At 39.6% G+C, this 24,330-nt stretch overlaps 1 protein-coding gene across 1 annotated transcript; it reads right to left on the reverse strand.

Moving 5' to 3' along the window:
- Positions 1-848: 848 nt before the first annotated feature.
- On the reverse strand, positions 849-22,549 carry LOC101872631 (protein zyg-11 homolog B). Its single transcript, XM_005151136.3, has 14 exons — positions 22,437-22,549; positions 16,384-16,549; positions 12,864-13,618; positions 10,102-10,242; positions 8,676-8,852; positions 8,445-8,509; positions 7,722-7,821; positions 7,589-7,639; positions 6,812-6,973; positions 6,659-6,706; positions 5,931-6,128; positions 5,785-5,837; positions 5,040-5,137; positions 849-2,810 (listed from the first exon to the last, which is right to left on the reverse strand). The coding sequence occupies exons 1-14, from the start codon at positions 22,437-22,439 to the stop codon at positions 2,620-2,622; spliced, it is 2,208 nt and encodes a 735-aa protein (XP_005151193.1). The 5' UTR covers positions 22,440-22,549; the 3' UTR covers positions 849-2,619.
- Positions 22,550-24,330: the final 1,781 nt, after the last annotated feature.

Consider the following 24,330-nt stretch of genomic DNA (forward strand, 5'->3'; position numbering starts at 1 on the left):
CTTTCAAGCAAAAGTGAATTGGCAGAGCTAGGGAAATATATTTTTAGAAAATATATCACAGATCATCAAATACATACTTGACAAGAAGTAGCTTACCACACTGGAACTGGGCATCACTTCCTGGTATGACTTCTTGCCCATGGAGGTTGTGAATGCTCCATCCCTGGCAGTGGTCAAGGCCAGGTTGGATGAAGCCTTGGGTGATATGGTTTAGTGTGAGGTGTCCCTGCCCATGGCAGGGGGGTTGGAACTGGATGAATTTAAGGTCCTTTCCAACCCTAACTATTCTATGATTCTATGACAGTCTCAAACCAAAACACAATTTCCCTTGTGCCAGAAGTTAACCCAGCAATTCTGTGGTTAAGGTAACCTTACAAGATTACAAATATACAAGTTTCCTATGTAAAGATCTGCAAAGGTAAAGCAGAGTCAGGATCTTCAGCCTTTAAAAAAAAGTCAAATGCCACAGGTGAAATGCAAGAGTTTAAAGGTCACTTCCAGAATTATCCTACTCTGGCAGGAATGTGAAGAGATCTTTCTGTAACTGCAAGTCAGTGTAGTGGATTTATACATACTTTTCAGCTTAAGAGAATTCTGCTCACTGCTGGAAGTATGGGGGAACAAAACAAGAAGGGTATGGAAAATTATTTACAATCTCTGTACTTGCTGGTTGCAGAACTCCATGAAGTGGCAGCTTCACCATCTGACTGAGACTGTATCACATTCATATTGAGTTGCATCTAGTAGAAGAGTTCCCTCAACACACACGCGCACACACACACACACACAGTTTTAGTTAAGATACTTCAGCAAGTTCTCCTGTTACTAGGAAAAAACAATACTGTAAGGAGAGTTGTCATCTTTATTTTAAAATCTTGTAGCAATTGATTTATTTTTATTCTATTAACACCAATTCTGACAAGTTTTGTGTGCCATTTCATGTAACGGAAAGTTCATAGCAGAAGTCCTATGGCAGACAGCTCAGAAGGGTGGTAGGTAAAGGCTTGCAGGCCCAATTTCATTTTTTAAACCACCTTCCTACAACCAAATCAAGAAAATTGTATATAACCAGATACACACATGAAAATTATGCAGGCCAAATTATGCTTTCATACAAAAAGCAGTTCCACAACATTGATTAAATTACTGGATCCGTACCTTTTGAAGTTACTGAAATACACACTAACTAGATTATTGAACATTAGAGGTGATGTTTTTATTTGAAGGATGGGGGTTGGGAGAAGGAAGGAGTTAAAAATAGCAAAATAATGGTCATCATGAAGCAGCCATCCCTGCAAATAAACTACCAAACATGTTTTCTTTTTTAATTCATTACTAATGTATTTACAGAAGTGTCTCTGAATATCAGTCAGTTGCCATGGAAATACGGAGACTAACCAGATAAACAAAAACAATACCTGAAATTAAACTGAATTTGAATGAACATGCAGTTTGCTTCCATCACTTGCATTTTATCAGGCATCTGTATGCTGTGCAATATGTTTCATTCAACACATCACTGAAACCCGTAGAAAGAAAGAAGTTGTTACAATTAGCATCTTTATGTAAAATTACACACTCCACAAAAAGCAATTGACACAGGGCTTACATAGAACATTGGGTGGTATTTTGCATTGTGATGACTTGGAAATATAATTCACTGCACAATACTGACAGAATTTTTACAGAAAACAACAGAGCAATCATTAGTCTTATAAATAAGGTGACCAAATATCCTGGGCCTCTTACGAAGACATGCAATCCCCCTTCATGATGAAGACAAGTCAGTATTTTGCTCTAATGAGCCTTCTCCTTTCCCTATCAGTATTCTGAAAACGAAAGATATCACACACAACCAAAAGCAGTCAAACAACAACAAAACCTCCTTCTTGTTACCAAATTTAAAATCTCAAGCTTACCTCATCCTTTCAGTATTGTCTCATTTTAATCCTGTTTCTATTGCTTTACTTTAGCAGGTTTCCCCTTTCCCTGATGCAATGCTGGTCCTCGCCTTAGTGAGAGCAGAGGGCTCAGGAGAGCTGAACTGCAAAGAGGCATTGTTCTGGCAGTCAGGAAAAGAACACAGCTTGCAGGCAAAAGGAAAAGGAAGTTGAAGACCCTACTTGTGTTTAGAAGGGTTACGAGACAATGGACATTTTGGTCGCCTTAGTTAGAAGTCTCTTGTAACCTGCATGCATGTACCTTTGTTTTAATGTGTAAAAGTGTTGAATCTCACAACCACACAGTTCTATTCAAACACCAAACTGGTAAACAGTGTTATGAAGAGCAATCATAGGGATGAAATAACTTTCTCTCCCAGAGGTCACAAAACAAGATATTCCTAGAAATCTTTTTGCCAGATCTGTACAAGTCCCTATCTTTGTAGCCAGCAGTAATCCTAGAGATGTGACCAGCTCAAGCAGTGACCCTTTACATGTTGCATATGCGATTGCCATTAAAGTTGACATTCACCAACGGTTACCGTACATGGCCCTGGGTACCACAATTATTGGCAAATCACTTTAATGGTGACCACAGTGTTACAAGTTACTCCAACTACACACACATCAGAAAGGATTATTACAGAGACAATACTTTACATTCCTATATCTGCAGCATTCAGTTTGTTTTGTTCTGTTGTTGTTTTCTACAGGGTGGGGGTCTCCCATGACGCATAATGTGTTTTTCCAAACTATCTAGGATGGCAATAGCAATCCTTTGGACGTGTGGATCAGTCTGGACGTTTTCCTTGATGTTGTATAAGTGCTGTAAACCACCTTCTTCAATTAACATGCTGCAGTATCTGGCAGCTGTAATAAGATTTAAAAAAGGGAATTAAAAACCATTATCTAGGGTAAATGTAGCAGACACTGGAAACAGTGATTCAAATCCACTTTCATCTCCTAGACAAGGCAGCATTTAGGACACTCCTTAAACTGTCTGCAGAAATGCATTTGTACTTTACCAAGTGACAAGAGAACAGAGGTGTTTGGACAGGACTCCAGTTGTAATCAGGTGTGCTTCCATGTCTGTCTTAGCTGACTGAAAAGTGCCCTGTAATATGCATAGTATTTCTTCTCTCTATCCACCTCCTCTACAGGTATTTTAAGTGCATATATATATGTATTTTAAAATACTACAATATCTATGAGTATCCAGGTAAAAATATCATCTTCATCCAAAACATTGGTACAAAAGTTACCAGAAAATGGTTTCAGATATATCACATCACTTGAACAGGCCTGTGTGAGCAAACAGGACCTGGTTCCTTCAAAACCAGTTTGCCAAACACTATTGATGGTGCCCTTCAACTAGTTTGAAGCTGCTATGAATGCCTTTTCAGGGACAAAATTATACTTTTCTTTCCATTTTCATTATTGATTGTATGAAGTTGAAAGCATACCTACATCAGCTCCAGTGTTACGAGGAGGGACCAGGTATAAAAAGACCTATACATTTAATGTAACTTGCAAGCTTCAAAAGTTGTTACATAAAGGTCAGGAGTACTGTAATGCAATCCACAGAGTGTTACCTCACATGTGCCCTATTTCACCATTCAGTGAAGCAACACCAGAGTTGTCTAAATGTTGACATTAAGTGTTCCACTGGGGATCACATCTACTGCAGTGCTACTAATATTTTTGTTAAGTTAGCTCATATAATACAGAGAAACAGCAAAAGGAGAAAAAATAAACAAGAAAAATCAATCCCATTAATTCCAGACTACTTTCCACCTTCAGCTAAAAAGAGGAAGTCAAAACAAAATGCATCCCCTCTCCAGGACAAAAAGTTTTCTTGGTGCCAAGCATCAAATAAATAAATTTTAAACTTAAATATGTTTTCCCTCAGTAGTTTATTACATTTGGGTTCTCTGCAACTTTGTCCAGAAGCTTCTGGCACCAACTACCATCAGAACTAAACTTCAGGAATACCATCCTGATCTCAAATCAGGAGTACACCAAATACTTCCAGCCTCTCCATACTACACAGCAGTTACTATCAACACAAACATCTGTGGCATGTTGAAAGCTCACAGATTACAACACCACAAAATAGGTGCTAAAAATAAACAGAACGTATATGAGGCCCGAAGAGAAATTACAGGATCTTAATCAAAAACTGTTATCCAGGGTCTGACCAGTACGACAGCTTTGTCAGAACAGTCCTACTTCAACATGGGAAAAGTCCTCACAATACTTTGCACTTAGGTGCAATTACATAACATGCAATGTTTTTGTTTGATCCCAAATAGATGTCTCCTCATTGTAAAAATAATGGTTTATGGGACAGGGATAAACAAGCATAATATACTGCTATCAGGAAGATTAAAAGAGCAGGCACAGAAAATACTTCTAATACTTCAGAGGAAAGCTGCTTTCTATCTGGCAGAAGTTCATGACAATACACACATTCATATCATACCCACTTAATGTCGAAACCAAAAAGGGCATGAAAAGCCAGGAAGGTTTATTACTCCTACATTTAGGTAATGTTTGGGGGGTTTATTTCCTTCCCCAACATTTGGGTATTTCATCACATGCCCCCAAATCATTTTACAAACAAGACATTGGTGTTCTCACTGTGCAGATAGGAAAGACAAATCAAGAAACTGAGTTTCACGTTAACAGCAAGTTATTGCAAAAAGGTGATTAGCAATGAGGATTACCTAAAACTTGTGTTCTGATAGTGAACAGATCATTAACTACTGTAATCATTGCTCTTAAAAAAAATTGATGCCCATTATTAATATTCACATTTCTGAGTAAAAACACTTCGCAAGCCAAAAACTTAAGTTAATCTTAACACATGTCCAAAGTTTGGGATGAAAACTGTGCATTTAACAGTAAAATTCCAGTAAATAAAAAGGATATAAAGAAATTCTATTACTTTCCTCCCCTGCCCCGTTTAGCCAAGGCCTAAATATAGTTTTCACAGAGGATTAGGAGAGAATACCCTAGGAATTCTCATTTTTCCCCATTTAAGGCTAATGAATAATATACTAATACAAATTTTAAGGGTGATACTATCTTAATACATACGATTTTTGCTGCAGACGTGCTGCATGGCCCACACTGCCCATAACTGTACACCAGGTGTCATGAAACAGCCAAGTAGTGGAAAAAATGGATTAAAAGACCTGTAAGAAAAGGAGAACAGCAACATACTTTACTACTAGATATTACTGCTTCAGAGGCCACATGTTGTCTATGCATTCAGCTACAGCTTTAACTAGGAGAGACAGTTGATAAACTAGTTTTAAATGCAGCAGGCAAGCCTTTTAATGTTTAAGGCAATTACTAGTTAAAATCATATGCAGTGAGTTAAGATCATATACTAGTTAAAATCATATGCTTTACTATGGCATTTGGATGCCTCCTGCTCCGTAAAACCCAAAGTAAAGCCAGTGGAAATTATAAAGACTAGATGGGCAGTAATTATCTAATTGTACTTTCTGCCCTCAAGCTTCTTTATCTAGGACAGACAATGCTAACCTAGAGCTCGCCAGCACAGCCTTACTGCTTAGGCTTTGTGTCTGAATCTTTTAGGCATGCAGCTGAGTATCTTTACTAGGAATGCAACAGAATAACATACGTTTGTTTTTTACAGGAGTCCTTAACTTTCTTTGGTCACAATGGGAACATTAACACGCTGTGTATTTTAAGCCAACAGGAGATTTTCCACTGGACAAAACCCATATCTGACCAGCAGTTCACTCTGCTTTGGGTGAAAGTTTTAAATCTGCTTTATTTTATTTTCCAAACTCTAAATGAAGACAATAGTTACCTGTAAGCCACCATCTCACACTCTGGGGTTGGCCAATTCAAGATTGCAGAATGCTGCAAAACACAGAACCAAGAACACTCATTGTTAAATACAAACACTGAAAAAAGCATAAAAGAGTATGATAAAATTCACCATCATTTCTGTACCAGCTGTTCAAGGAGAGATGTCCTCTGGCTGCGGCTTAAGGTCCAGGCCTGCTCTCCTCGAGATATCAAATGAGCAATAATCCCTGCTGCAAAGTAGCTGACTTCCACCTCCACACTGTGCAATAATTTACTGATGTGGTCTATGAAGTCCTTCCACATTAGTTCAGAATGGAGTTCTTTAACTTCAGCTATGTTATTCTGGAGGGGGGGGAAAGAGAAAATATCAACAGAAAGAATATGATACCAGTGAGATAAATATTTAAGTTGGAACTACATTGTGTAAGTAAACACCAGGATGAGATCTTGATACATCCAGGTGACCACCAGGTGCCAAAATACTAATTTTGCTTTTGAATTTTTTTTCAGTCTAGTGTAGGAATTTACCTCAAAACAAAGAGGTTTTTCCTCATTAGTAATTTAGGCCATTAGCATGCAGATTACACTAAACTAAAGGCTAGTTTTTTTAGCAGTCAAACACAATTTCAGCAGTGCACAATTCTGAATTCCACTGATTTTCAACCTACTCTGTGCATTTGGACTCATCTGAAGTTTCACTCTCTGTCCTTTCTTAAAAGCTCTTTTTGTCTACTGTAACCATCAATGTCAATATAACTAGTGCTATTGGAGAACTGGTATAACAATCAAAACCAAATGTCAGTTGTGATTAACTGGCACTATAAAGATTAAAGAACATAAAAAAACTAGGCAAGTTTTCTTTTTCATCTCACCAGAAGTCCAAGAACTTTCTGTTGGATGGATGATTCCGATGGGAAAGACTGTGGAAAAAAGAAAAACTATAGGTAACCATTTATGTTTACTATTGAAACAATGTTACCTATAGACCTATGTTGATAACCCACCACCAAAACTGTACTCCTTACCTCTAAGACTCTCATGAAAAGTTCTAGCCCTTGATTTTCAATGAAGTGCCGACATGTTGTTGGTGATTCATCAGTGAGGTTCCAAAGTGCACTCAGTGTGAACTTGAGGGTAGTGTCTACAAGATTCTGATTTGTTTTCTGTTTAACTATTTGTAGAAGTTGCTGAAAAAAGAACCAAACAGAAAAAACCCAGTTATAATTACACACACAAAAAAAATGTATTGGCTCCTCTGCTTGTTTCTGCACCTACTGGGATAATGCATAGCAAAGATCTACTTGTTTAGGGTCAAATCATACAAAACCAAAACAGATACTAAACTTTTTACCTCTCCTTTAAACATGGTTGCCTGTCAGATGAATTCCTTTGTTTTCATCATAATTACATATGTAGTACTATTATAGATGGCACAAAACCATCCACAGAACTTTGGATTCCACATGAACATTGCCAGCACTTATCATTTACTTCAAATATTCTCTTTTTGGGCATCTTTTATCTGACAAATTAAGAGATCTGTTGCTATTTTACTTTGTATTGCTTGTGCCCAATTTTCCCCCTTCAGTTTCTTTTTAACTATGCCAATACATCTCATTGCTACTGTCTCTGATACTATCTCAAACAAATTCTCTAGGCTTTTCCTTCTAAAAAGCTTTCAAATGAATACAGGCTAATGTGTTCTTAAGAGTTCTATCTCCTTATGCACCTTTAGGAATATTGTTAGAATGAATAGCTGGAGAGGATGGTATTTTCAACTGTCAGGAAAGCATCTGACTTACCCTAACAATGAAGAGTTCTGCACCAAGCTGAGCTGTTTGCTCTGTTGAAAGCTGTAAACAAATAAAACCACATCAACATTTTTGTCCAGATTTTAGAAATATTACCCTATAATCACAAGTTTGTATTTTGTACCTTTGCAGCAAGAATGGAAATTATGGCTACAGCCATCCTTTGCATGTTTTGATCTTCATGATTACACAGCCACTGCATAACAAGTTTGGCTGCTTCAAACCTGGAAGGTATGAATAATGTTAGTTCTCAGAAGCCTCATTAGTCTCAGTACAAGAAAGAAGTACAGAGACAACACATCAAATAGAAACGCATACAAGACAAAAGAAACTGGAAGTATTATGCTTTGTACCAAAACAAAGTAGTATACCGTGAAATTACAGGTACTGCATGAGCCTCAGTCAGCTCCGAGTTGTCTTTGGGTCTCTTCTAATTATACATCAAAGTGCACAGGAATTGCTTCCAAAGAAAGAGGAAAAATCTGGCACAATCTTTTGAAGCATCAGACCAATACACTTCAAAGCATTTAGGCAATATGTTTAAGTAGAAAAACCTCTGCGAAAAGCAATCTCATAGTTCCTCAGAGAAATCCTGACTTGTGTTACACACAATTAGTGATAGACCCATCAGGTGAAGTAAAAAATACCTGTATACCAAAGGAGTTTCAGACCTATAATCAATTGTAAATTACAGGCCCAAAACAATATAGGCCAGATAAATTCAGCACACTGGAATGATTTAAACTGAGCAAAATTGAGACCAGAAACAAACCTTCCCAAAGAACAATAACAAAGCAAGAATATTCTGCAATGCTACAACTTGCTGTAACTGACATATAAAACTTGCCTGTTAAATGGAACATCCTGAAGGATTCTGTCACTGCATAGTGAAAGAAGGCAATTCTTTTGTAGCTGTGAGGAAAAAGAATTACTTCATCAGACACATACATATTTCAGAGTATTTTCTTGCTATGAATCATTACATGTACTTCCATGAGGTCATGAGGTGTGGAGAATCCTTTTAAGATCCAAAAGAAACAGGGAATCTTACAGAAAATAAAGAAATGTTGTCTGTTACCTGTTGATGGTTTGGGAAGTGTTCCATGGCTTTCAGGAGTAAGTGAGTGACATCAGCCAGAAGTCGCACAGGCATACCTGCTGCTAAATCTTGCTTGGTTAGATTAAAGACACAAGCACTTGCTGCTAACTGCACAGGCAAGTTGAGGGGGTGATTTCTCATTCCAATAACCACAAGCTGAAACACAAGAGTTTTGCCCACGTTAGTTCCTTGACATTTGCGCACATACCCCAAGAGCAATCCACTGTTGCTTGAGGCCACAATGACTCACAGCACCCAATTTCTGCTTCTCCCTTTCACTTAAGGGAAAAATCCATCTGGTGTGATTTTACATCTCAGGAGGAACACTGCCTTCTGCTATGTGATGCAAAGTTGACAACTTCTATTTCTCCAAGTCCTTTTGCACAGGTTATGGCAGCCTGTCAAAAGAGAGGCTGCATGGAATGCAAGGGATTCCTAGAAAGATCCAGGGTTTGCTATACACACACTGGGATAAAAACAACACCAAACCCTTTCAGAGATGAGTGAGGTAGGACAGTTTGTGCAGTGTAATGGTAATGATGTAGTTGCTTGTTGTTTGGAAACCAGCCATTTCAGATCATATCCTAAGCTGCTAGGTCAAGAGAGAGCTTTTGCAGCTTCTTCCTGAAGCTGGAAATATAATTCCAACCATGTATGTTGTTTGGGATCTAACTTAAGAAAGTGTTTTTCATATTGGCTATGAATTGCCAAAGTCTTTCTGATACTGAGGCCAGAAAATTCAAGGTCACTTGTTCAACATGAAAGAGAATAGGAAAACAAAAATCATCTGTCCCATTGATGCCTCTTTTTATGATCACAGTAAAAATTAAACCATCTCTGGTATTCTACACACGGGAAGCCAATGCCTAGAATGGATTTCTACAGAAATTTCTAGGATTTTCCAAGTTAGAACACAATATAGAACAGTAATGGTACTTATTCACTTGCTGTCATACTAGATGGTGACAGTGGAATTAGGTATCACTGAATGCCTTCCTTATTGTTACTGTTTTGTAAGCATCAGCAGAAGTCACTGCTGTACCTGGGAATAAGACTAGACAGAGCTTTGATTTCACCCAGTGTAGATATGTTTTAAGGACAGAATTCAGCATCTGAAGAAGACTTCATATTATCTTCAAAATTACATGGAAAAAATTCAGATGCTACTAAATTTAGATACTATACCTTAGTTCAGATCAATTTTACCTAACATAAAACACTACAGGGCATCTTCTACTTAATTGTTTTTTAGATAGTTGTTAATTTTTATTTATCATTACAATTTCAATCATAAAAATCACATTCAAAAATGTAAAAACTTATAAAATGGTTTATACCAGGGTTTGAGGGCTGGGCTCAGCTTAAAGAACAACACATGACAATCATCCAAGCTATATTCTTTTACCTTTAAAATTTCAGGTTTAGTTTTTTCCATTACATGTGTCAGGCTGAATAAATGAAAAAGTGCTTCTCTCACAAAGAAAGCCCGTTCACTGTAACGCTTCAGTGCTTCAGAAATCTGCGTTTCATTTGCTTCTCCTGACACCTACAAACAGAGAAGTAATCTTTAGTTCCAGATGTGATAATTTTATTTTATATTTGTTCTTAACAAAGTGCAAAGCTGCAGTTTCAAAGGTGGCAATATTTTTACCAGATACATCAGTAACCCAATGATTACTTTATCAGGCCATCTTAATCCAGACCTACACAATCTTCAGACATTCTCATGAAGAAGAATCCACATTATAAGCAAAATTAGGCCTCAGTCATGTCTTTAAGCAGAACTGTATGAAACTACTAAGTAAAAGCAGTGCTTCATAACTAAAAGCTGTGCTTCATAACTAAAAGCTGTGCTTCATAACTAAAAGCTGCTTTTGATGCACCAAATGCCTAAAAGCACTATCTGTAACTGAATGCTCTGGGAAATGCAGCTGATAAACTGATGAAGGTGGTATTTCAGCTGTAATTTTTGGCTCTGGGTTCTACCTCTGGCATTAAAAAGGTATTTCCATTCTTTGTCTACATCAGGCTTCCTGTAAGTTGTAACAACAGCTTGCCAGCACCCTATTAAAGAACTAAATCATGCTTTCTGCAAGAGTTCTTAAAACCAGACTTTAGCACATATGAAAACTAAACAATGAGCTAAATTCAGCAAAGACTGCATTAGAAGCTATGAGCTGTTAACTAATATAAGCTTAAATTCAGAATATTAAATCAGCAACTAGCTGCAAAATTTTCCACTTCCCAATCTGCTGTATTTTCCATTTAATTCCATTTTGTCTACTTGATAACTCTAAGTTGTACTGTTTGTTCCTCAGTCCTACTACTTAATGAATCATTGCTGCAATCTCTGGGTTTTTTTTAATTCTTAGGGAAGCATGCAGAACTTGTTCTACTTACTGTGCCACGTAAGGGAAGTAAATGCTCATAGATTAAAGTGTCACATTCTGTGCATCCTGTATTGTATATATGTATTTTTAAACTTGCTAGATCAGGAGTATATTACAGCCTTGAGAGAACTGATACCATGTTGGATTTTGCTTTATGTTCTCTCCTGATCAGAACAAGGCAATCCTATTTACTGACATGTTTTGCAGCCAGTTATACACTATATGAAGAATTTCTACTTGGGCTGCATGTTCTCAGCAGTAATGTCTGCCTCGTGTTCCATTTTCAAGGATTTTCTATAACCAAATTGCACTGGACCACTGGAAAGACAGCAATATTTATTTCTGCTGTCTGCACAAGTGCTGTGTCCTGGGTATTCTTTAGCAGTACCTTAACTAAGCAACTGAATATTGCTGAATATTTCAGTATAGTTACAAGAAGAAAGGAAAAACCCCAGTCACTGCCTACAGTCTCTTCTTTACACTCCTGACATCTATGCCTTAAAACAGTATTAAAAAATGCAAGCTACATTGCTAACTACACTGCTACAAGTCCCTCGTGATTTTCACAATACTAGAATCTTCTTCCTTTCTGCCTTTTCACAGCACAGTCACTTTAATGAAACACATTCTAAATAACAAAGATTACATTTAATTACTTTATCCAAACATGAGGTATAATTTCCTGATGCCATACATCACCACGCCAAATGGGAACTTTCCTTCAACAACTGATTTCAACATTCATGCCGAGCACTATCAGCTGTGACAACTCAAGACAGCTGATGTTAACAACTGTCAAACATTCCAGGAGACAAAGATTACACAACTGTGTAGCTGTGTTACCTCACTTACCTATAACAACAGCACTCTGCATTTTAAAACTGAAGTGCAAAACTCAACTTGCATAGGAGACAGACTAAGCTATGGATACACTATGCAAACTCTTCCTCATACCCTCTGCAGTTTCCATCATCCTCACGGCACAGCAGAAACCAAAACTCAGAGTCAAAGATGATTTACCACTGACAGGTCTAAACCACCCCTTTTTTTTAATTCTGACTCCTTCATTGCAGGAACAGGATAGGTTCATTGTCCAGTAAGTGCATGCACAATCTACAGAACAAGGAACAACATCGTGTTGCCTGGCACTAACAAATAAATGTACTTTCAGCAAGCATCATCTCAAACTATGGGGCTAAGCAACTCAGGATTTGTTCAAGAAGAGGAAGTTTTTCATCCTAAGTAATTGCTTCTTACATGTTCAACACCAAAAGACCTTTCAAGATGGGTAGAAGTATTTTAATAGGAAACAGAAGTGGTGATGGAGGACAGCAGCAGCTCAGTTATTAAGTTTCATTATATCTGCTGTGTTAATCACGAACTGCTCAAAGCTCATGCAGATTCTTCCTCCACCTCTTACATACTGCTACTGTGCTGGAATCAGAGAGTATTATTCCAGTAAATGACTTCAGACTAGACAAGGTTCAGCTCTCTTAGATCTGCTATGTGAAATCAAGACCTAGGGCTCACTGAAAAGGCACAGAAAATAGATGCTTCTTACAACAGCATTATGTAAATTCAGCATTATCCATGCCAGAATCAAGTAGGAATTTGACATAAAAGTCAGTAGTTACAATTTTAACAGTTAAAAAAATTACAGTTAAAAAACAAACCTACAGCCTCATTCTGAAACACCCACATGCATTTGTTACAAATGATTAGCTCTCTTTTTTCTGCACATTGTAATTTTTCAGGAAAATTAATTCCCCCACTTAACCTTTAGGTTTCCTTCTCCCGTTAGGAATTCCGAGTAGCCAGCGTCAGTAGCAAGCAATCCTACAAACTGCATTGTGGGTCGCTGCTGAATAAATGCTTCTACAGCTTTATCTGTCACATGTTTCCTTCCAGAAATGTCCAAAGACACCAGGTTAGGCAAGATGTCTTTCTGTTCCAGTAAACGAAGAGCTATGTCTGATGTGAACTGTTTATCATCTGAAATATCCAGGTGATTCAGGTATTTTAGTTCTCTTATTACATCCAGAATCTGGGTGGTGGTCATTTTCAAGCATTTCAGGTGGTGCATGGTCAAAGACTTGAGTCGGTCTTTGCAGGTAAGAAGTGCTGTTATGTCAGTGACAGAGGTGTTTGATATATCCAGACTTTCTAATCTAGGAAGTGAAGCAACATCTGCCAAGTCCTCATTATAGAACAGAACATTGGTAATACTCAATGCACGAAGCCCAGACAACTGACTGAAGCACCTCTCGTATGGGTCTTCTAAAGAAAGAGTTAGTGAGTTCAGCACTAGGCATTGCAGATTTTGTTGGATCCATTTATTGCTGCCAAGTCCACTTATAATGTCTGTGATTGTTATATCTGCATTCACCCCAGTAGCATCAAGTTCCACCAGCTTGTGGTGGCAGAATGCTTTCCGGAAAGCCACAGCAGAGATTTTCGCCTTTCGGATACAGGCTCGTTTCAAACGCATCTGGTTGCCTCGGAAGATGCCCACAGTTCCATCATTGAGAAGCCCTGTTGGAAAACAGTGTTAGTGTTTGGCTCCAGTGGTACAGAACATCACTTCAAGGATACAAGGTGTTAACAAAGAAAAACAACTGCAAAGTAGTTTCTCTCAGACCTTTATGACACAGGTCCCACAAGTCTGATATTCCACTTTTAAGTTTATGATCTCACCTTCAGTATTTTCCAGGTTTAAGAGTAGGCTAGATGAATTAAGATGTAGTATGCACACATTACCTGTTTGGTTCAGAACATGAAACATGCAATAAATAAAATGTGGATATGATTCCAAAGTATTCAGCCTGCTGGCTGTATTTCTGGATTTTCTCACTGAGCCAGTTAGAAATGTGCTAAAAAAAGGTTTTCCACATTTCTGAAAGTTATTCTTCCCTAGTCAACCTCAAAATAGTGTCACAGCAATCAATGACCAGCCCCCATCTTGCTTTAACTCAATTGACTAATTCAGCATTTGAATGAATTTGTAAGTAGAATCAATAAACTAAACTGAGATAATTAAGTTCCATATATCCCTCATGAAGAAGGCAGGAGTGTTGCTCAGGAACAAGCTGAAAGCAAGAAAGAATCCTAAGAACTGATTCAAAGAGGACTAGGAAAGGGTGGGAAGGAAAGAAAGACAGCAATGAAAAAAGGAAATGCAACAATCTTGTTTGAGATTATCTTTTTGCTCTGTATCAATAATTCTGCATAAGTAGTCTTTTTTTTTCTAGCATATTGACAACATCCTAACTGAAATAATACTTTCAGTTCCATGCACAGGATTATCCCAAAATGTATTGAGGACACCAAGATTTCTTACTCACATCTTCTCAACAGAAGGATTACTGCTTTATAAAAAGCCATAGGAGAAGGGTGAGATTGCACAAGCGTTCACATAAAAAGAATAGGAAGAATACATCCTTCTAGTTTCAATCTAGAGGGTTATATCAACACCCCTGGTTTTTATCTCACATCATCAAGCATTTCAAACATAAAAAAAGAACTGAAAATGCAATATAGTTGAATAAAAGCATAATTTCCACTATAGTTTGGATTTAAGTCACAAGCTACTGATTTTCGCTGTGACAAAGTCAAATTAACACTAAGATTTGCAGACCATTCCAAAGAGCAAACAGTATAGGTATTTCTGACAAAGTAGCTGGGGCATTCCTCTTTTGCAGAGAGAGGAAAAGTATGGGATAAAACAACTAGTACTCAGCAGAACAAATTATCATTATTTATTCCATTTAATTTGTTAAAGTATTGCTAAATTACTTCTCTCTTTTTTTCTCTTTTTTTCTTTTTTGTCCTCCATCTTTTCATTTAAGGATCAAGCTAAGCTCTCTCCCTGGTCTATCTTAGCCACATCCCATTGACCTGGCATGCTATATTTTCATCCCACACTCTGACACAGTTTGGGATGTTTCAGTGTTTGGAACTGCCTGCATCACTACTAGTACTGGTAATAAGTTTCTGGTAATTCATAGAATCACAGAATGGTTTGGGTTGGAGAAGACCTTACATTCATCCAGTTCCAACCCCCTGCCATGGGCAAGAACATCTCACATTAGACCACGTCACCCAAGGCTCTGTCCAGCCTGGCCTTGGAACTGCCAGGGATTTACCGCTTCTTTGAGCAACCTGTTCCAGTGCCTCCCCACCCTCACAGTGAAGAACTTCTTCCTTGTATCTAACCTGAACTTCCCCTGTTTAAGTTTGAACCCATTGCCTCTTGTCCTGTTGCTATGGTCCCTGATGAAGAGTCCACCTCTGGCGTCCTTGTAGGCCCCCTTCAGATACTGGGAGGCTGCTATGAGGTCTCCACGCAGCCTTCTCTTCTCCAGGATGAACAGCCCCAAATTCAGTTTCCTTGAATTTGATTTCATGGGACTACTCTAAAAATTACTTATCAGGAAGTCATATATGTTGAAGATGTAAAAGTTTTTTGAATTTGCCTTTCTTTAGGAACATTCCTTCTGTTGTATATGACTAGAATAACTTGGGAAAACTAGAATGCCAGTTTTTGCACAGTAAGACCTAATCAAATCTGCACCTATAGGACTGGGTACTTAGTCTTGTTTACAGTGATTTTTCTAGTGTCATGTTTCATCTCTTTAAATAACCAGGCTCCTCAGGAACAGATCTCCTGCCTCTCCTCCAGGGAAATCTGTACATTCACTCTTTTTATGCTTAAAGCAAGCAAAGGAGAGGGCAGCCCTCTCCTCAAAGATGTGCTGACAGAGAACACAATATGCCAGTACATAAAACGTAAGACCACCACAAGGTGTTCTTTATAGATATGTACACCACTCTTGAAACTGACTACTTTACAGCAAATAATTCCACTTCAACAAAAGTGCTAGAAGTGATGAGAAGCTATTTTAATTAAAATCACAAGATCATTTCCTAGCTTAATCACAAGGACGCACAGTAAAGAAAATTCAGTTCATTGCTCTGTGAGAGATATTTTATTGGAGTGCTGCTCAAAGTGGCACAATCAAATAATATTTTTTTTCAGCAACTGAAAGGTTTATTAAAAGGAGGTTCATTTGAAGGAACATTAAAATCATAAACCCAAGCTAAAGGGCTTTCTATTTAGAACCATCTATATGTCAATGCAACATTGAGCTGGAGCTGTGGAAAAACAAAAATAATGAATCTTCTGTTAAGAGATTAAGGGACACAGTTTTAACAGCAGATCCTACTCCAAAACAAAACAGAACTTCAGTAGCACATTCCAATAAAACATTTTCACTGATCCCACAGAGAATTGTTTTTACCATGAAATGCCATTGTCTGCAGCAGTCGATCAGCCACTTCTTGAGGAAACATTCCTGGCTCCTGCAAGCACAGTGTTCCATCTTGCCTTTCTGTGCAGAACTTCTCTAGGTTGGCAGTCAGGAAATTCAAACATATATCAAGTAAAGAATAAGGAGAAGCTTCCTCCTGTCATATGCAAAACACAATGAAACAAAGGAGATTTAGTCAAATCATCACCTCCATCTACGGATCTTCCATTACTCTATAATGTTGTTTTTAGGCAAATCATTATTATTTGATAGTCTGATTTTCATTGGAACAGTAAAATATTGGGTCACACAATAAACAACTGGCCAAACTGATGAGCAGCCTCTTCCTCCAGTCACCCCAACAACCACAGCTGGTCTGGTCTGTCATGCTGAGACTTGCTTGCATCCACAGAGGAAGAAAAGTAATTGCTGATAAGATCATTTGAGTTTATGAAGTATACTGGGAATTAAGCAAGTAAGACAGACTGAAAGAAGAATTTAAATCAAATTTTACCTCTTGATTTAAATTATTTCTTTAAATCTTCCATTTAAGTCAACTCATATTAGAAGTCTACTACTGACATACATTAGAAATGAAGATAAATTTCATATATTGTTAGGAGCAATTTTTGATACTGAAAAGGGCACTTAGAAGTTTATATTGAAAAAGGAAACTCAGAAAGAGCTTTTTTTAATCCCAAATTCTGTGCAGCAAAGTAACAAGTATTACAGTACTCATTGTTATCTACTTACAGATACCAACTTCCACCTTTTTACACCAAGTACTTAAAAATCATCTACAGTACAACCCAGGGTACAAAGGACACGGCAGAATATAAATTTGAACTCTTCTTCCAGATTTTGAGATTGTACAGTAATACATGAAAACCTCAAAGGTTTTCTATTCCATGTCTAATAATAGTCTACTGTTTTCAGCCACACAGATTAATCAACATAAAGAATGAGTCGCCGCACTGTGAATCATCCCCAGCACTACACAAAAGAAGGGCGAGTGACTGGTACATACTCCCCCAGACAATATTGAAAATAACAGCATCAACCCTTGCCAGATCTCATCTGTAGGAAAAACTGCAGCTTCCCTTTCATGCTGACAGTTCTGGATAATTTCACCTTTCTTTCCTAGCTCATTTAATTTCTCTTTTGTTGCTTTTCTTGCCTCCTATGCTCATCACAGAAGTAGAGATATATATGAAAGGTTATATAGAAGGAATATAAAGAAAATGACAGAAATAAGTCTTCCCAAAAAAAAGATGCATATATTTGGAGACTGGGAGGGACTAATTCAGGGCAAAGATGGAATGGAACTTATCTTTAATGAATCATATACTGACAGCAATAAGAGACTGCAGTTTAAGAGCAGCTGAGGACTTAAGTACAGGTTTGGGAACTAGGAATTCCAAATTATTCAAATACAAGCTCTTTCTGCAGCTTTTGACATGGAACTTCCAACTCCTTTGACTCCATTTCCTTAAGTGCTTAGGTTTGGGGTTTGCTGTTTTTTTTAAAAAAAGCTTATTATATTTTATTGTTGAAGAAACAGAATTTACTTTGTGATGCAATTTGCTTGTATTACCACAAAACAGCAATTTGGCTGCCTCCAACTTTAGGCTGATATGAAAAGAAAGGGCAGACTTAGGAAATCTGAACATCTTTTATTTCTTTAAAATGTGCAACAACACCCAAAGTACTCAACAGAAAAAACCTAACCAATTACTTTGAATTAGCACATTTTTTCTTAAATGTTTTCTTTTTAACCTGAAATTAATGCACCTGCTCAGGATTTGTGTGACAGCTGCAGATGCAAACAGAAATAAGAATCCTTACTGAAAGGCATATGAAAACTATTCCCACTGAGAAAGACGTCCTCATCTCCCATTAGATCTTATGCTTCTAATTTGATGCTTAAACATGACAAAACCAGAATCCTGCCTCCCTTCATTCTTTCTGGCCCTGTTCCGCAATTTCTGCCAGAAAAATTAAAACACTTTTGGGTATCAGTGAGCAACCTCCAGTGGGAAATTTTAGCCTTGCAGATAGACCATTAGCATATGACTCAGAATACTATTTTTTCAACCAGTACCTCTAACCAGCCAATCTGTAATTCAGAGATCATTTTAATTCTCGTGTGAATTAACTGCTTTAAAAGTCCCTGCAGGACATCTCCATACAGTAAGGGAGCAAAATCCACAAGCAGGGATCAATTACACTTGCAAACACCACAGAGTCATTTTTAACTCCACCTATACCAGTTACAAGCAGACATTCATGATGTTTCTTCAATTCTGCCAAAAGGCTGAAGAAACACACCTCAGGAAGGCTCCTGAGGTGACCTGGGTAGATAGGTGAAATGTTTTTATCTGTATCTAATAAAACCCCTTGACAAACATCATAAAACCGTTTTCTAGACTGTCTGCTACTGAAATAGAACTGCATGAATGCAGTCTGTAAACCTTTTATGTGAGCTTGTGGCATTCCCTTCCTGAACTTCCCTGTACTTAAAGAGGATATTGCCTAGTTAAAAACCTCATAGTAAACATGGTCAGTTGTATTTAAGATCTTAGGTTAGGATTTAAGTGGCTCCTTTCTCTAGTTATGCTTTGAATGACAACTTGAAAAGAAAGCTGGTGCTTATTTTTGGCTCATTTCACTTTCTGGTTCTAATACCCCAAAAAGACACTGCAAATGTGTGTCAGCCATAGCTCAGGATTATTGTTTTTAATTTAATGAAGATCATCCAGCAACATTTGAGTAGAAAATATTATGTGTATTTGATTTCTTCATAGCCATCTTAATTATCTGCTACTTCTCTGTTACCTCCTAGTTTCTTCCATTCTATCAAATTAATTCAGTGGCAAGAAAATAAGTATTAAAATAAATTCTCCAAACCACAGAATTCCGCATTACAGGATTCAAGTCTGGGCATCCTCATTAGCTAAAATGCATATTATAAGGGAAACATGACACACAAAAAACAACTGGTTTATGGAATAGTACAAAAAAAGTAGAACAATTGCATTTAGATGGGCTTTTTAAGACTTATTTAAATTAATTCTTTTAAGCAGGTAACTTTGTAATGTGCTTAATATAACCAAGGCAAGCAAACAAACAACCAACCAAGTGTCCAGGGAGGTGAAGGGGGAGTAAACTGCATGGCTGCTGGCATCTGACAGTAATTCAATACACTGCTGGACTGAAATGCAATATCTACTTCAACATGATGTTACCCAGGTCAGCTTATAGCTCACACACTAGTGCAGTTGGAAAGGTTCTCAAAGAGAACAACATCCTCCACATTTTCTTTTAAAAACTCCTTGAATCAACTACAAATATTGCTAGAATATATTTAACCTATATTTCAAAATGCACTTAAAAAGAAAAAAGAGCTTAACGGGATGCATTAAAGTACCTGGAATAAGTTAGAGGATCTTAAGCCAGACATTATCTCTAGATTAACTGGCTGAGGGTGAGTATCAAAACAAAATCCTGTTCCTTGGGGAAGGATCACCACACAACCCCCTGATTATGCGACAGTAACTAAAGAAGAGACAGTTTTAACTCATGTTTTCCATCAGTAATTCCAATCTAACTCCACACAGAAATCAAATTTCGCTGCTGTGTGTTCCCATTTCACCGTACATATTGTGAACCTACCAACTCCAGACTGAAACATTCGGTTCCTTCTGGCTTTGTGTCTTAAAGACTCATTAAAAGAAAACCTTTTCCACAGGTAATTTTTTGGGGATGGGGGTCTCCCACCTCAATAAAACAATTTGTTTATTGGAAAACAAATACTAATATCAGCTCAAACAGAGCCACTTCTATGATGTAGTCCTCAATATTCATACTCAATTGCAGACTCATTATGACAAAACTCCATGTGTAAAGTCAGTGTATACCGGGCCCATCTGTCTTTTTCCTCTCTGAAGTCCCAAAGAAGGAGATGGAGGACAGGAGAAAGGACTTTTCAGACCACGGTGGTTATTTTTCTCAGAGTTAGCAGGAAAATAAGAGATAATTTAGAGCCTTAGTTTTCTGTGTTGGACAGACCATGTTTCTAACCACCTTCCATCTCTCCACAGCCCCAAAACTTTACTTACTTTTTTTAAATTAACATTCTTAAAACCAAGAAATATTAACTCAGCAGTCATCAAAATTCTTCTGGGCACTAATAAAGGCAAGTGAAAAATAAACAGTTCTGTGGTTTACGTTATGAAGAAAACTTTATGATTATCCTGCTTAAACAGGATGAAATAGATACAGGCAATTTATTAACCAGACTCAAGGAAAGTTACACTCAGAACTCAAATTTAACATTAACTATTCTGGCACGAGTGGGAACTGCTGGTTGCTAGTGATACAGAGTTGGCAGAGATCACAAAAGGTCTGAAGTTAAGTAGTGTCACACTAAAACTACATAGTGAGGCCATGTATTTCAAGAACTTCAGATATGAGTTCATCAATTGGAAATGACTGAAGAACCTGAATGGTTTGCTTAACCAGAAGAAAGCAATGTGAGGCTGCCAAAAAAGTCATCAGGAGAAGCATCAAGCCAAAACAAGGATGTACTATGACATTTTATGATATTCCGAGACCTCATGGGGCTATTTATGTTGAGATACCTGCACCATTTCAGTTTGAACAAAACAACTACTAGAATGCTGGGGGGGATTATCTGGAGTAGGAAACAAAACCAGCTTTCTCAGGCTAGTAGTTCAAAAGGTGAGAGATACGAATGCCACCTATAAATACAACACAGAATCAAAGCTACAAAAGAAAAGCTACAAAGGTCAAGCACAGTGCCAGCACAGCAACAAAGGTGCACAGGAACGCCATGAAGCAGAATTTTGGCCATACATTTACATGTCAGTACATAGCTCCAAAACATCAAACAAAGAAGCTCTCCCTCAACCACTGAATAGAATAGCAGGCGCAAAAGGTACTTATTTTAAAACAAAAAGCTTATTAAGGGACTAAATGAAATTAAGCTTTTAATAACAAAAGGTGCACCTAGATAACCCAGGAAGGTCCTGCTACTCCTTTAAAGGCAAAATATGCACACTCATCTCGAACAGAGGAGCTACCAAACCAGCAACCATATGGTCTGCTCCAAGGCCGACCTCACATAGAGAAGGGCTCCTTCTCCAGCGCCAGTTTTGGCCAGCTCCATGCTGTAAGAGCACGCTACTACACATCACACCGCTCAGCAAGGCCCACGTACCGTGCATACCACAAAACCCATGCTCTCGGGGGCACGGCTCTTTCCAGACAGCCCCTGGACAAAGCAAGCCACAATGGAAAAGCACTGTTTGAGGGCTGAAGGGCACCTAGACTGCAGGGAAGCATGTGCTGGAGGAGGCAGAGATGGCTGTCCTGCCCCGCCGTGTTCTCCTTGCCGGCCGGATGAGGGGCTCTACCCGCCGGCATACCCCCCGCTCCTGTGGGGCGGGACCCCGGCCGCAGCCGCTGGTCCTCGACCCCCCCAGGGTGCCGTGAGAGGAGCTGGTCAGCGGCAGCGAGGCCGGGTCGACCATGACCCTCGCGGCGCTGAGGCGATGCAGGGGCACCACGGGCAGGGCTGAACCGCTGCCCCCTCGCACTGCTCCAACCTCCGCTCTGCCGGGGCTAGGTCGCCCCGTTTATATAACCGGTTACACAAGAGTGAGGGCTGCCGGCCCCGCGTGTGCGGGCGGCGAGGATCCGCCGCGGCCCCGCCGGTCGTTCCCGGTTCTGCCCCTCAGCACGGGCAGGGGCGAGGGGGGAAGGCTGGGGGGAGAGGCGCGCACCCAGTGCCCCCCTCACGCCCGCTGCAGCCAACGGCCTCACCTGCCCCGCGCCCGCCTGACAGAGCGGGGCCCGCGGCGCCGCCATAATGGCCCCTTCACCTCAGCGCCCCGCAGCCGGGCTCTGTCACCCTGAGGCGGCGGGGGCAGCCTCTCCCTCTGCCTCCCTCCCTGCCTTCACCTGCACCACAGCGAAGCCCACCCGTGCCCTCAGCGGCTGCCCGGCCCGCGGAGCGCACTCACCATCGCGGCGCTGGGAGCCGGACTGAAGCGCCCAGCGAGCCGGGTCCAGGAGCACGGCTCCTTTTTTTTTGCCTTTTCCCCGTTTTTCACCTCCCCCGACCTGGAAGTGAACAGCCCTGAGCCGGCCGGGAGGCAGCGCCGAGCCCGCCTCCCTTAAAGGGGCCGCGGCAGGAACACGCTGCCTGTTCGGCGGGTGAGTGGGGAGCTTCAAATGCAGGTTTAAGGATGGTAAAGCGCGAAGTGTGAGGAGAAGGGGCTATTATTCAGGAAAACGCATTGGCCTCGCGTGTTACCGGGTGTACGAGACCTTCCCTGATGCCAGGTTGTTTTCAGCCTGGAGCAAGCTGCACCAGGGGAGGTTTAGACTGGATGTTGGGAACAATTCCTAACCCAAAGGGTGCTCAGGCACTGGAACAGGCTGCCCTGACGGAGTCACCGTCCCTGCAAGTGTTCACACAGTGGAGACGACGCCTTCAGTGCCATGGGTAAGTGGCGGCGTTGGCAGTGCTGGGGTAAGGATTGGACTTTATAAAGGTCTTTTCCAGCCTACTTAAGTCTATTCTATGATTCTAAGCAAGATCAAAGGACCAGTGGGTCTGTCCAAGGGGAGGCTGTTGGGGACTGAAGCAGTGCCTTATCTCTGGGCAACCTCTCACAACCCAGAGTTCATCATCAGCTTGTTGCTCACAGATCGACCTCCCTCATTTAAGTGTTTCCTGCACAAACTAGTTTATTCTGGAAAGAGGAATCATAACCTGCTCCAGGACAATAGGCTTTGCCTCCTGCTTCAAAGTCGCACAGAGCTACTTTGCCATAAGCTTTAATACTAACTAATTCCCGGTTTCAGATGCAGTAGTAGGGGTGAAAACCTCTCTCCCAACAAATACATACTATAATGTGTTGTTAGAAAAGAGAATACAGTTATATTTTTGTTTCAGGATACAAAGTAGACTGATACAGTTACCCTGTCCAAGTAAAATGACCTCATAAAGTGTTCACTGTTAAACTTTTTAAAGAATTACTGATTCTACACGCAGCAGCTTTGAACAGTAGCTGTTTGCGAGCCAGCAAAACACATAGAATCATAGAATAGTTAGGGTTGGAAAGGACTTTAAGATCATCCAGTTCCAGCCCCCCTGCCATGGGCAAGGACACCTCACACTAAACCATATCACCCAAGGCTTCATCCAACCTGGCCTTGAACACTGCCAGGGATGGAGCATTCACCACCTCCCTGGGCAACCCATTCCAGTACCTCACCACCCTAACAGTAAAGAATTTCTTCCTTATATCCAATCTAAACCTCTGCTGCTTAAGTTTCAACCCGTTGCTCCTTGTCCTATCACTACAGTCCCTAATGAAGAGTCCCTCACCAGTATCCCTGTAGGGCCCCTTCAGATACTGGAAGGCTGCTCTGAGGTTTCCATGCAGCCTTCTCCAGGCTGAACAGCCCCAACTTTCTCAGCCTGTCTTCATACGGGAGGTGCTCCAGTCCCCTGATCATCCTCGTGGCCTCCTCTGGACTTGTTCTAATAGTTCCATGTCCTTTTTATGTTGAGGACACCAGAACTGCACACAATGCTCCAAGTGAGGTCTCACAAGAGCAGAGTAGAGGGGCAGGATCACCTCCTTTCACCTGCTGGTCATGCATAAATAAACATTAAGAAACAACTGCTGATGCCATTTATGTTTCCCTCATTGCAAGATAAAATATTTTACAAATACTATCAATTTTGCCTGTTTGGGGACCACATAACAAAGTTCAGATACAGTCCTAATTCTTTAGATTAGAATATTGACATAGAGAAAATAAGTTACATGTGCAGGATCTGACAAGTATCTGGTTCTGAATTTAACTACTTAAAAATCTACTTTGCTTAGAAAAAAAAATGTA

The sequence above is a fragment of the Melopsittacus undulatus genome, chromosome 6, assembly GCF_012275295.1.
Source record: "Melopsittacus undulatus isolate bMelUnd1 chromosome 6, bMelUnd1.mat.Z, whole genome shotgun sequence".
Classification (NCBI taxonomy): Eukaryota; Metazoa; Chordata; class Aves; order Psittaciformes; family Psittaculidae; genus Melopsittacus; species Melopsittacus undulatus.

Coding starts and splice junctions, on each gene's coding strand:
- LOC101872631 (XM_005151136.3), bottom strand. Junction 7,640..7,721: donor TTTCCATTCTTGCTGCAAAG/GTACAAAATACA, acceptor ATTTGTTTACAG/CTTTCAACAGAGCAAACAGC. Junction 5,838..5,930: donor CATCTCTCCTTGAACAGCTG/GTACAGAAATGA, acceptor TGTGTTTTGCAG/CATTCTGCAATCTTGAATTG.